General features: G+C 36.9%; 1 protein-coding gene across 5 annotated transcripts in view; it reads left to right on the top strand.

Annotated features, from left to right (window-relative positions):
* Window positions 1–13,727, top strand: part of LOC111324244 (centromere protein K) — a 38,209-nt gene that overhangs the window by 20,540 nt on the left and 3,942 nt on the right. For 2 of the 5 annotated variants that reach the window (XM_088759459.1, XM_088759456.1), the window contains exons 2-12: window positions 1,391–1,438; window positions 1,634–1,804; window positions 3,624–3,701; window positions 6,308–6,386; window positions 7,519–7,565; window positions 8,231–8,313; window positions 9,500–9,601; window positions 11,078–11,210; window positions 12,179–12,238; window positions 12,542–12,598; window positions 13,625–13,727. The exon at window positions 13,625–13,727 is cut by the window's right edge and continues 3,942 nt beyond it. In XM_088759459.1, the coding sequence (XP_088615585.1) occupies window positions 1,412–1,438; window positions 1,634–1,804; window positions 3,624–3,701; window positions 6,308–6,386; window positions 7,519–7,565; window positions 8,231–8,313; window positions 9,500–9,601; window positions 11,078–11,210; window positions 12,179–12,238; window positions 12,542–12,598; window positions 13,625–13,727 (940 nt within the window). In that variant the 5' untranslated portion in view covers window positions 1,391–1,411. Of the gene's footprint in view, window positions 96–153; window positions 470–1,390; window positions 1,439–1,633; window positions 1,805–3,623; window positions 3,702–6,307; window positions 6,387–7,518; window positions 7,566–8,230; window positions 8,314–9,499; window positions 9,602–11,077; window positions 11,211–12,178; window positions 12,239–12,541; window positions 12,599–13,624 lie in introns of those variants that run through there. The other 3 variants (XM_088759457.1, XM_088759458.1, XM_022927750.2) reach the window with 3 other exon arrangements.

The following is a 13,727-nucleotide window of genomic DNA, read 5'->3' as shown; positions in this document are numbered from 1 at the left end:
GGTTAAATATCATTTACTAGTTGACAGATGTCAATAAGATTAAAGACTCATCGTTCGAAGTGTTATCGATCAACTGCCTCATGGCGTCTCCTCAGGTGACTTGACTGTTAACTTAATTTTTTTTATTTTCAGTTAAAACTAGTGATAATCATTACCCTTTTTTTGCAATTAAAGGGAAACATTCATTTTTGCTGAATACTCTCCTCATTAAGCGTCGACAGGCTGTCAAAAAGCCACTTTTGTATAAAGAAGCATTAATTTGCATGTCTAAACTTGTCCCCTGATTGTTCAGTAAAACTGCATTAAAAATTTTCGCATCTGATTTCCACATCTGATCTTCTTTAACACATGTATAGCATTTGTGTTGGAACAGGAACAGATATGAATTTTTTTAATATGATGGTGTTTTAGGAGCTAATCTTTGTTTATGTTTAAACTTACTACCTCCAGGATGGCTTGCTGTGCAAGTGTAAAGTATCCCACTTTTTAGATTTTTGTTGCTCAAGGCCAAGGTTTTGTGTTTGTTTAAAGAGCTGAAATATTGCTATTGCAACCTCAAGGAAGTTTGATAGTTACCAGGTTTAATTTTCCATCTTTTTACTGTTGAGTGCATGTGCCAGTTATGATTGGGGTCAAAATGTTGAACTTGGATCTTTGTTTTGAAGCAAGCAGATTGTTATTGTTATTGAATTATTTTTTTTGACATAATTGCATGCAAAAAAACTTGTACTTCACTGTGATTGGTTTTTTGATATTGCGGTTGAATAGTTCAGATCTTGAACATACGCATAATGCTGCGCTGTTAGGGAAGCCATGTACCATCAAATTTTCTATGCCATGTATTAGTTTAAATTATAATTTTTATATTGAAACCAGCTTGACCCATAAGTACCTCTGTCATGTTTGTAGTTGCTATTCTCTAAAAGGAAGGCAAACAAAATTATATTGGTTTTTAGTATATACTAAAACAGTGGATAGCGTTGAAGGCGCGCTCTGATTGGCTAGTCAAACTCGAATATCCTTTGCTATTTATCTCCGAGCAACTCAGGAAAAAATGGCGTCCCGGTTTGCATCCGTGACAAGCGAAGAAATCACTCAAATCAATTTTTGGTGGTGTATATTATATATCTCACTGGTTTAGTATATACTAAAACAACTATTCACCTCGATGTTGGTGGTTAGCGGTGGATATTTACCTCGCTGCCTCACGGCTTGGTAAATATCCACCACTATAACCACTTCCACTTGTATAGTTGTTAATTATGTAACTGTTTTGATTTGAGAGTATATATGGTATATGTTTTTGATGCAGTGAAGGATGTTAGCTTATTTAAAGTTTCCCATATAATGGTCTTTTAGTGATATGCATTTTGTGTTTTATTTTACCTAGGAGGTTTAATTGTTATTCAACATGTCTTTGAGTACATCTGATAATCTGGTAAGAGAATGTTTTGTTCAATCGATAGTGATGCAGTTTAAAACTTTGTTTGTCACAAAATCTGTTCTCCAACAAAGAAAAGTGGTTAATTAACTATAACAGGTTATTGTGCTTCTACACTAAGTGAATTTTGAAGTTTTCACTGGGCAGATTCCTTATTGAGGATTGCAATGCATTTACAACTTACATTCTCAGAGTGTCAAAGATGTCAGGCGTTCCTTAAGCTTTGAAGAGAGCATAGCTGTTTCAGGAGATGGAAATAACCACAAAGTTACTGACCAAGATGACCACATGTCTGCTGAGCAAATACCAACTGAAATACAGCTCAAGAATGATTGTGAAAATATTTGGAAAGAGCTGAATAATGTAAGTATAAGGAAAAAACTTACATTATCTATCTCTGATGTGGCTGTAGTATTGCTCACAAGCCTATGGAAAACAACTAAATATAGTGAATGCTGACATGTATAGGGCCAGATAGGTTGAGTCAGTTCAGATAAAGCTGTATGTCGCTACACTTAGACGGCTTTGTTGCAAAAACTCAAAGAAAACAGAAATGAGAACAAAAGTCACATCTTTCAATGAATTGTGAGTTTCAGGTTCTGACCTGAAAAAATAAGAATCTAGAATTCTTTTTGTGGTTATCGTGTGGGTACTCATCTATCACATCCTGTATTTAGGTTGAATCAAAATTTTCAAAACTTTCGACACTGATTGGTCATCTGATTAGTGGTTGTTGACTGACTGGTTGGGCTGGACAAGAAAATATTTGGCATTTGTTTACGATGCACAGACCTCTCTGTATTTTTCCCTATGTCATGATAATAATAATTAATAATAATAATGTACATTTATGTAGCACAGACCTCTATATGAATATATTCAGTCGCACTTCACAATATCATAAGATAAAATTATGGGAAAAGTAACTAAGATATAAGAACCTATTGGAACCTATGAGTCTATGCCAGATATTTTCTTGTCCAACTGTGCCAGATATTTGCCTTTCCAACCCTTCCACTCAGTGCAGTTATAACTCTAAATTCATAATTGATCAGACATTTAAAAAACTAAGGGAACTAAAAAGGCTGTCTTATCTCTCCAGAATAACCAAATTTAAAGCCAGAACCTGCGACACTTTTCTATTATGAATCTACACTAATGCATTTAAATGATACAAGGATATAGTTAGTACTCCACTGTGTTCCAAAACTACTATTAATAGAAGCAGCATTATTTTTTTTTCTCTATTTTCTTTTTAGAAATACTTAGAAAAGTTTTTTCTTAACTATGTGTACATTTATAATAAAGTTTGGATACAGCGGGCACTGTCGTTGGTTGAAAGGGCATGCTATATCAAAGTATAGAGCATGGAGCTGAGCGAAAGCTGTCATGGCCCATCTGCCAATTTGTGCCATGTCTAGTTTTTTTTCGTTAATTAAAAGTGAAATTTCAGAATATTAGCGAGTGGGCAAGTAGCAACAGAAGAACCAAATAGAGGTTTGTAAACATGGCAAGGACCATAATTTGTATTAACGTAATGTGCAGAGATGAAAATCCTCAAAGAGAGTTAACAAATGGTAAACACCACAGCGTACACTACTGAGTTATGGATGTACGCAGGAGGTTGCTAAGCACGAAAGAAGCGTAAGAGTGGCTCGAGGCGATAGCCGAGAGCAACTCTAGGTTCTTGAGTGCTTAGCAAACCTCCCAAGTGCATCCATAACTCAATAGTGTACGCTGTGGTGTTTACCATTTGTTTTATATCATAACATTGATACATTGTAGCTAAAGAGTTCCCTTTTATTTAACAAATCTTATGTGACCAGAAAAAACAAGCGCGCGCTGAAAAATAGTCTTTGCATTTGCTCACGTCAGCTGCGTACACCCATGGGGCAAATGGGGCATGCTAAATTGACCAATCAGAGCGCGCGCTTTACTTTGGTTATGTTATTAAAATGAAATGGACAGTCCAGTGGGTAGAAACATGAGATGTAGTTGAGTGTTTCTCCCTATAGACTTCTTTAGTGCTCTAGCCACTTCCTGCATGCTTTAACAACAGAACAGAGCACAGTCAAGGCTTCTCTATTTGTTAAGTATACTATGATGTTATGACCTACATAACTATATATCTATGGCTATAGCCTTTTTCAGATGAAGTTTTTATGAATTCATTTCTTTTTAGACCCATGCTCGCCTTGATGCAAGATCCAAAAATTTGAACACACCTTACACAGGTGAAGAAGAATTTGATGCTTCTAAGGTAAGTGAATTTGAGATTGCAGTTGCAATCTTGGTGTGATCTTTAATTAAATTGTTTTAAGTATGTAACCAAATTTTGGATCATTTGATCAAAGATTTTCCTTAAAGTGCCCCTGAGACGAAAACTGACCATTTTATTAATTTTTGGTCTAAATTGTTTACAAAATGTTGAATTGGGTCAAGTTAAGACCCTCTTTGCCACTGAAAACTCAAAACAAACCTTCGATGACCAATTTTTACTGCTTCAAAGTCGTCCAAAAATCGTCTGCTATTGCTGAAAACATGTTCCAGCTGAGCCTGCAAAAACGTCATCATGATGTCAAAGGCTCAACAAACTTATGCTTTGCTTTGTCACAACTTTCTTTGTTTGCTGCACAGAGAATCACACATATTACTTTTTTGAGAACTGTTTCGTTGTCAGTCGGGAAATGTTGACTTTTTCAGATCATGATGAATTGTCCCAGAAATAATCTGAAGCTTCTGTGGATAGTTTTGCGCCGACAAATGATGAATTTTTGCCATGCGAATAAAGATAAACACAGAACGGCACGGACTCCCCTTGTGGCTTTTGTGGTCGCATCGCTTTATCACCTTCGAACTGTATTTTTGCTTGTCGTAAGGGATTTTCCTTTTTTGTGAGAAATGATTGAGTGATTAGTAAAAATAGTTTTCGACAGTGGCTAATTGTGTATCCAAAGGCGGATATTGGGAGTTTGTGAAAGCCATTTCTAAGCCATCAGTGTGTTTTCCCCGATGCATTTGGTCAGTGATATCATTAACCCTTTCCTATGTGTTTTTTACTCTTGGTGCTTTGAGAGGTTTGAAGTGAACTCTGTTGTTGAGTTGCACTTTGGCCTCTTTGTTTTTTCTGTCTTATTCATGATGTATTGTTGTGTTTCTTCGGTGAAGTTTAAAGCAGAAATTGTTTCAACTCTTTTAGAGCCGTGACCTCATTGCGTTACAAAGTATTTTTGGCTTAGATGCAGTTTGCAAGCAGCGTTATGACAAATTTCCAAGTAGCTCTGAAGGGCGGTAGAAGACTGAACCGGTGGGATTCAGTGTGATATGAAACAGAAGTGGTTCTTTGTTTTGTCCGTGAAAAGTGTAATGGAGGCACATTCGTCTTGCAAATAAATTTCGCAAAAGTTGGCCTGATTTTAAATTCGTTTGTCACGGGCGTTGGGATGAATTTGAGACCCTTTGATAGCACGCTGACTTGGCTGTCAGATGGTTGATAGTTTGACAGGTTTTTAAAGAAATTTTCATTTTCTCGAGTTTTTGGCTGCAAGCCTACATTTTAAAGTGTTTTTATGCTCCGTGTCTTAAGCTGTTTGTTCTGCTTTCGCTGATATTAAAGCAAGCTTTTTTTAGAATCAGAGCACACATTGTATTTTTCATCTCTTTTGTATAAAAGTGAGCTCTTTGAGGTCAGAAATCTCAATCCTCAATTCAGCTATTTTATCATTCTTATTTACAATGTTCACCGAGTACTTTCCTTTGTGTAAGGTATTCTTCCAGAGAGTTGTTAAAGGTGGATATTGATCAGCTCATATGTAAAGGTGACAAAATCCGTGGAGGTTTGTAGACTTCGCTTTCCGGCGTCAAGATCGCACTGAGGAAGGTTTTTCTTGTCCCTTCTCTTTTTTAACAGTAAGCACTGAACCCGACAGAATTCTTCGCCTAGATCCTTCAAAGTACACAGATCTCTTGAAACAGTCCTCCAAGAAGTGTTTGGAGTAGATCACAAATATTTCTGTAGGATTGAAGTTTACTCGGCGAGGTTGCACGAATCGCATCCGTTTTTCCTGCTCTGATCTATTTGCAAGGCTCCGATGCAGAGAAATACCTGCAGCATGCTCTGCACGATTACTTCAGCTTTGAATTATGCATCGATGCCCAGTCATTTTTGTTTAGTTTTTGTAAGAATAGAGTAAAGCACTCTGTTATGTTTGCTTGACATTTTGCCATGTGAGATTTTTGCGTTGAGCCTTTGACGTCACTTCCTCTGAGTCCTGCGATCAACTTCCGGAACATGATCAAATAATGGCGGACGCGAAATCGTGAATTTAACGTCCCAAAAAAAGATATTTCTGGTGCTCGGTCTAAACTGAAATTTGGCAGAGTAGTTGAAAGAGACACACTCAGAACACGAAAATGGAAAAAAATGATGTATGAAAATTTTGATCTCAGGGGCACTTTAAGGATAGCTGTCTTCAATTTGTTGAAATCCAAATCCTTTATACCTTAACTCCCCAAGATCTGGTTCTCCCCTTGAGCTGCTACACATTTCTTTGTAAATTAGTGATGAGACTTTGGTTTTAGATCAAGAAAACAACTTTTATACGAAAAGCTTGAGTATTCTCATTATCTGTTTACTGGATAATGTATGAATTTTGTAAGGAGAAGTTAGATGTTTATCACTTCAGGGTGTCAAAGGGTTAACTGTCCAAATCAAAAACAACAAGAATAACAAAATTTAATCCATTCAAACCACGGAGACCAAGTCTTGTATATCATTGAAAGCAATTTCTGTCAGTCAGTTTAACAGCAAGACAGTCTTTCATAGAGGGAGAGGGATGAACATAAAAACCCTACATTTAACTTTAGGTTCTTGAGAGAGTCTTAAAAATAAAAGAGATGAAACTTCAAACAGAACTCATTGCAGTGGAAAACCAAGGACTTCAAGGTAAGTTGAACTTTTACTCTTGTGTATTTAAACATATGTAAGTTCCGCCAATATAAGAGTTTTAAGTATTTTGTCCATAATGGGCTGCCTATGGTGTAATATCTGGCTGTGCTTGGAAGAGGGGCTATAAAAAGGTAAGGTAATGTCTGATCATGAGGCAAGTGGCTATTCAGGCCAGCTAGTGCTTAACTCAGGTGTCCTTAGCATGAGGCAACTAGGAGTATTTCTACTCACCCCTGGATGGGATGCTAGCCCATTTTAAGGTTACCCCCCAGCATTAAATTTGCTGGTACCATTAAAACACCTGAGTGAAGAGAGGTACTGTTAGAGTAAAGTGTCTTGCCCTGCAAAGAACACAACATGATGTCCACAGCCAGGACATGAACCAGGACCACTTGACCTGAAGTGAATTAAGTGCACCAACCATGAGGCCATTGTGCCTCTCAAAGGGGCAAAACCCAAACAGGAGAGCCTCCTTGCAGGCTAAACAGACAGCAGTAAGAGGTCTTTTTTGTGTTAGTATGCCACTGATAATTGGCTTTTATTCCAACTCCTGCAGATTGAAACATGTTTATGTGACTAGCATTTAATTCTTTCACTCCCAGCAGTGATCGAAAAAATTAATACCTTCTCCTTACAATATTGACTCAATATAAAGATAAGTAATAAGAATATGGAAAGATATCATAAGGGTATTGTCATGTGATTCAACACTAAATTCTCAGAACCAAAACTATGGAGAATTACAATTTGGAGAGATCTTGGGAGAAAGGGGTCAACAATATTTTTATTTTCTATATAATGCTAAATATCAGTGCTTGAACTTTGGAAACGCTTAAAATGATGGCTAAGAAATGCTCAAAATTGCTGTAACTGCCTAGATGGAAAGTTGGGAATATTCGCTATGTTAATGGTGCTTTTATTAGTCTAGCCAAGTTTTTTTTGTTTGATGAGGGCTAGATACTAAGGATAGCCGACTAGCCACAGGCTAATAGAAATTCAGTTTTGGTTAGTGGTTTTTCACTTTCCACTATCCAGTTTGGCTGGTAAAGAAACTGAACTTGTTGTCAGTAACATCGTTGAAAAGTTCGTGTGTAGAGGTCTGTTGATAGTGATTTGAATTTCATTTCAGTGACATCAACAGATCCCAACTATACTGATGCTCATCTTAAAAATGAGGTATAAGAGACTTCAAGTATAGTTATGACTACCAATTCTGTGTTAACTGTAAAAGATGCAGCATGAAGTTCGTCAGTACATTATCTTCTTTTGTACACTGTTCTGAACCTCAGCTTTTATTATTAATAGTATTATAATAGTACCTTTAAATGTTGATGTCATCTACAGTATGAACTAGCACTTGCATGTAATCTATCACACATTATTAACATTATTAACTAAAGTAGAGCGTGCACTCTGATTGGTCCATTTGTTGACCACCATTTGCCCATGGGTGTATGCATGCTGCTGACGTGAGCAAATGTAAAGACCAGTTTCTGCATTTTTTTTGGTCATGGAAAATTTCAGTGTTAATTACAAGGGAACTCCTTTGCTACAAATTTGTATCAATGTAAGTTATGTTCCAAAACAAAATTAATGGTAAACACCACAGCATACACTATTGTGTTATGGAAGCACTTAGGAGGTTTGCTAAGGACTCAAGAATTTGAAGCTACATGTAGAGGTGCTCTCAGCCATCACCTTGGGTGACTCTTAAGCTTCATTGTGCTTAGCAACCTCCAGTGTGCATCCATAACTCATTAGTATACGATGTGGCGTTTACCATAATTTGTTAAGTATTGTTCTTAGTTTTGTTTTACTCAGCCCCTGATTATTTAACTTAGTTGCTGACAAGTATAAAGCAGCTGGAAGAAACTTTACAACTCATAAAAGGACAGCACAAACAGGTGGAAGATCATCTGAAAAGGTGATGTTTCAGTATTAGACCTGGTAATATTTAGGGGGTGGATAAAGAGGGGCATGATTAGACAGCACCCCTTCTTCCCCCTTCCCCTCCCCACCACTGTCATGTATATTACCACTGTCATATATATTAATTTAACATTTGTTGTTGGTTGTCATCCCTGCTTTGAGGGTTTTTCCTCAGGCTTTCCCTCTTTAAAAACCAACTTTTCAAATTCCAAATTTCACTCAGAAAACAGACTGGACAAAGAGCTGCTTATTGGAATTGCCTTCTGTAATCTTTCTGTTAAGTTCCAATTCTTTGTTTATTCATCTATTTTTGTTTAAATTGTGTTTACTTACCTCTTAAATCTTGGTATTGTATACATCTTTAGTCGTCATTGGAGGTAGGAGTGGGAAAATACATGACTTGATGTGTGTGTGGCTGGAGCACAGGGGGATCTGTGCATCCTAAGCAAGTGCCAAATACAGTATTTTCCTGTCTGGTCCAACCAAACTCAGCCAGTAACTCCTTCATCATAAGCCCACTCCTTTTTCTTTTTCCTCCTTTTTTCTTTTAGCTTGTGGCTCTCATGGCTGGGAGGCTTTTTCCAGTACTGCTTAGGCCATTACAAGTTGTCTTTGCACAATTTTAATTCCTTAATGAAAGTGCATGCTGGGCTATAGGGGTCATTCGTGTATGATAATAATTATGAGTATTATACCTTAGACTTACTATAAAAATCTGATTGGTGGGGAGTGTTCAATTAATATGCAATTTAGGGTGTGAAGTTGACATGTGGACTAATATCTGCAGTGGATATTGCAGTTATCATGCCTTATTTTGAGTTTAAAGTCTGCTTAGTTTCAAAGCTCCTTGTCTGTGTAGTGTTCTCAAACATTTGCAAATTCAGAGAGAAGGGTTTTCTTTTGCAGGTTGTTTAATTAAAAAATGTATAGTTACTATAAAACAGTTATTGAATCATGAGTTTTCAAACCTTGTTTCTGTTATCTGCCTCAGCCTTTAGCAGATAACTCAGAGTCTGGTTTTGGTTTTTCTGATTATTGCTGAGCATGCAGGTTCTGTTTGTTAATTAGTCTCTGTTGTTTGACAATTATTACTGTTACTTGAAAACAATTATTTGTTTAATAATTAAATGTATGCAACTATGTTGCAAAACTGATAGAGAGTGTTTTACTGTGATATTTAGAGAAAAAGAGCTTCTACAACAACACCAGGAAGTGAAAAAATCTCTACAGATCAAAACTGATAGACTAGAGAAGGAGAAAGAAAATATTCAGGGTGCAACAAGGTAAGAATGATTAAATGTAATGGCTTGAAGTTATTTAAACCCTTTACACCCTAACATCAGTATGCATATTCTCCACACTGTTCTGTATTGTTTCCTAAGGTGCTGGCAAGGAGAATTTGTTTGACAATCAAGAACTTCTTAAGCTGATCATTTTCTTTATCCTGACCTATAACCATAATGTTTGATTTAGGGGGGGGGGGGATGTTGTAGCGAGGAATGAGATGCTTGTCACTTTTAGGAGTCAAAGAGTTAGTAGAGACTTTTCAAGATTGAAATCCTCGTGTAAATAGTTAGGGTCAAAATTTAGATTTTAAAACAAAATTATACAAACGAAAGTTTAAATTTGTGCAGGGCTGTGCTCTAAGAAAAATTGATGGGAGCCCGGTGTTCTGAGACTGTGAAATCCAGGGTGCCCAGCATAATTATGCTTTTTGAGAAAAAACTAAGACTCCTGAGTCGCACAAGAGCAAAAGTAAGGCACCAAGGGCCACTGGGCACTGATAGACCAAAGCACTGTTGTTCATGTCTTTGAAAAAGCTGGATCAAGAAAAACCAAAATATAAATGAAAGACAAAGATGTTTGATTCACAGGTGCTACCATAAGCCTGATAAAGAAAAACCAAATATAAATAAAAGACAAAGATGTTTGATTCACAGGTGCTACCATAAGCTTGATAAAGAAAAAACAAATATAAATAAAAGACAAAGATGTTTGATTCACAGGTGCTACCGTAAGCTTGATAAAGAAAAAACAGAATGATATAAATAAAAGACAAAGATGCTTGATTCACGGGTGTTATTGTGAGGAGAATTAGATGCTAGACACTCTGACATGTAGGGTTCAAAGGGTGAAGACAGAGTTTAAAAGCCATATATTGAATTCCACGAGTCAAACCTATGTTTTCAGTAGGTTGAAGTACAATCATAAAAAATTAAAATTAAATAAATTAAAAATAAATATTATTTTCTTGGAACCCTCATGGAGCTGTCATGATTTAAGAGCCTTGGCCACTGTGGGGAAATTAACAAGAGTGTAGTTTTTTCTTTTTGTCTTAGGAGGGATTACTCCTGCATGACTGGAATGAAATAACTCAGGTGTACAAAATTAATCAAATATTGGACAAATTCTCTCAGGTTGTGCATCTTCTGTAGTGTACTGTATGTGCATGCTTCATAAAAAGCTCAGAGGGAACCCACTTTTGGGTCAGTTTTTAATGAAATTGCCCCTCTGCTGCAAAGCGAATCAAATGCTCAAGTGTTAGTGGTAATGTTAGGGCTGGGTGGGTGAGGGCTTCTTTGGAGTTATTTGTTATTTAGAGTGATCAGCTTGCATTCTCCATTGCACACACTGTACCTTCAGTGGACACCAGGGGGTTCTCATTTATAACATCAACCCAGAGTAAGGGATCTTTTGTCCTTTGTAACACATTTACAGATACATTCATAAGAGGATTGTATTGTTTGTTGCCATTGCAGCCAAGTGAAGGAGCTGGAAAGAAAGAAGAAGGCTGCAGATGCGTATTTTGTTGAGATCATGAAGAAACTGGTTAGGACTATTGATTTCTTATTTGTTATCATGGGAGTAGCAACATGGTTCTGTGTTACAAATGTAAGTCCTAGGACTCAGTATCTCAAGGACTTGGCTCTGGTCTTGACAGGATGGAAGCTTTAAACTTCCACCTTACTTAAAAGTAGTGAGCACTGGCCTAGTGGTTATAGTTCCCAGGACTCAGCCTCTAAAGGACTTGGTCCAACATGTAATGAAAATTATCTTCTGTTACATTTTTGAGTTAACCCTCATAGTGCTTATCCACACTGAGGAGTAATAATATTGGTAAATGGCAAACTGTCAAGGTAACTTTATAATATGAGGGGGGAGGGGTGGGAAGGAAGGGGAAGGGTAAACTACAGTGGACTACAACTCCATCTGTACGCTGTAGGAGGATTACCAATACTTGTAGTAGTTTCCTTTTATGGGAACCAGGACATACCCTGGCAGTGAGTCATCCAACACATCCACAGGCTTTAAAATTGCTCTCCTGTAATGTCAATATGGACATGGGAAGCAGGTCATAAGAATGAAGAAAATTTTGATCAGCCAAGGATGTTGCCTCGAAATTCTACCAAATGTTTGGTGTTTTATACTTAACAATTATTCCACAAGCGTGCGTTGGATATGAGAAGATAAATAGCCAACGAGGCGCGTAGCGCCGAGTTGGCTATAATCATCTCATATCCAACAAGCGTGAGCGGAATAATTGTTTTAATAAAAACGTTAAATTAAACTATTAAATTTCATTAAATTTTTAGCTCTCTTAATTTTAAGCTGACACGCACGCTTACCATATTTGTAGATTATGGTATATTGGCTGATATACCATAATGGCTCAGCAATAAAAAGTCTAGAATTGCATTATCCAATGATCCAGTTTTTAATAAAGAGTATTATACAACTGGGGAGTTGCAGTTGTCAGATCATACCTCAAAGTTAATGTATCAATGATTATATATTAATCATGAATTTAAATCTGACTTATGTTTACAGCTTTAGGTTTTCCTTTGTTTAATTCTTTTTAGGGTTCTTTTTTGGCTGAAAACTATCCTCTTCCAACACCTGACAACTTGAAAGGAAGCAAGGTAAATGCCATTTCATGAATAGTAAAGGGTACCTAACTAACGTACGCAACCACAAGTTAAGGGGGCTTCAGTTAGAAGACTGATTTTTCAGGTCTTGATGTTGGCGATATGAATTAAGAATACCAGTTTCTTATTGGCAAAAGTTGTCTACTGCTATTATTATCATTCAAAAATTAAATTGTGTACAATTAATATTAACAATAATATTGTAACAAACTTTCGGAGTACACTTTGCTGCTTTTATGCCCTGAGTTACTTTAATTAATTTTGTTCATCATCAATTTTTCTTTCTTTTTATTCTAGACAAGAGTCCGTCTAGACCCTAATGTTAGATACATCTCGCTTCAAAAGTTAACTGAGGTACTTCTAATCACCATATTGTTCTCTTATGTTAGTTCTATTGCACACATAGCAAGGGCGTAGCCAGGGGGGTCCTGGGGTGCCCATGACCCCCCCTTGTTAGGCCTTCTTTAGAGCAAACAACCTACAATATCCATGTGGCGAAAACGCCATGACGATATCTTGGCTGTAAAAGCCATTGTTGAAAAGCCCACTTATTTAAAATGCTGCAATATTACGACTGAGCCCGCTGATACATGGGGGAGAGCAGCGGTGTAAAATTAATGGTGAGAAGCCTCTGTGACCCCCCCTTTGAAAAATCCTGGCTACGCCCCTGCATAGGGAACAGAATTTTCTGTCACTATCTGTATCATTAGATTTAATCTTATAATGTACAGTGAAGTGATTGAAAAAAATTATTGTTTGGGTGGAATCTCTCTAATGCGCTTAATGGGTGTGATATCTGCTACACCACTCATCTGATCATGTCGGCAACATGGCAATCAAATAAAATAATGATATTAAAAAAAAAAAACAAGAAAAATAAATCTTTGGAATTTGGAGAGCTGTTTCTTTGGAGTGAGGAAAATTGGAGAACCAGGAGAAAAACCCTCTGAGCAAGGAGAAGAACTAACACTACTTGCAACCCACGCATTGGGGGATGATACTCTGGAGAGAGAGGCAAAATTTGCTAACCCTCTCAAAGATCTAATTTCAATTTTCTACAATGCTTGCTGTTTTTTGTAAATTTGGAATTAACTCAAACACTATCCTCAGTATTTTTCTTCATTCCCAGGATACCCATTGTCTTAATGCATACTAATATTGTCAAGAGAAATAACTCCATCATCAGCCTTGGGAGTAAAAGGATAAACACTTGCTCCCCAGAAAAAAAAAATTTTTGTCTACACTACTTTGTGTACCAGGTGCATGCAAATACAAACCATCATGTCAGGCCAGGCCTCTCATTTAAAGGAGTGATTTATGCCATGAAAAGTAATTTTTCTAGGGAATTTTTCCTAACTTTCTTCTTTTTCTTTGAAACAGGATCTGATGAACATCTCTTACATTAGACCTCATGATCCTTACATTAGAATCAAGGAAAGTCACTGGCCACCATACATTGAACTGTTACTTAGGTGTGGCATAG

The sequence above is a fragment of the Stylophora pistillata genome, chromosome 5 (assembly GCF_964205215.1).
Source record: "Stylophora pistillata chromosome 5, jaStyPist1.2, whole genome shotgun sequence".
NCBI lineage: Eukaryota > Metazoa > Cnidaria > Anthozoa > Scleractinia > Pocilloporidae > Stylophora > Stylophora pistillata.
This window is presented reverse-complemented; position numbering and strand designations above follow the sequence as displayed.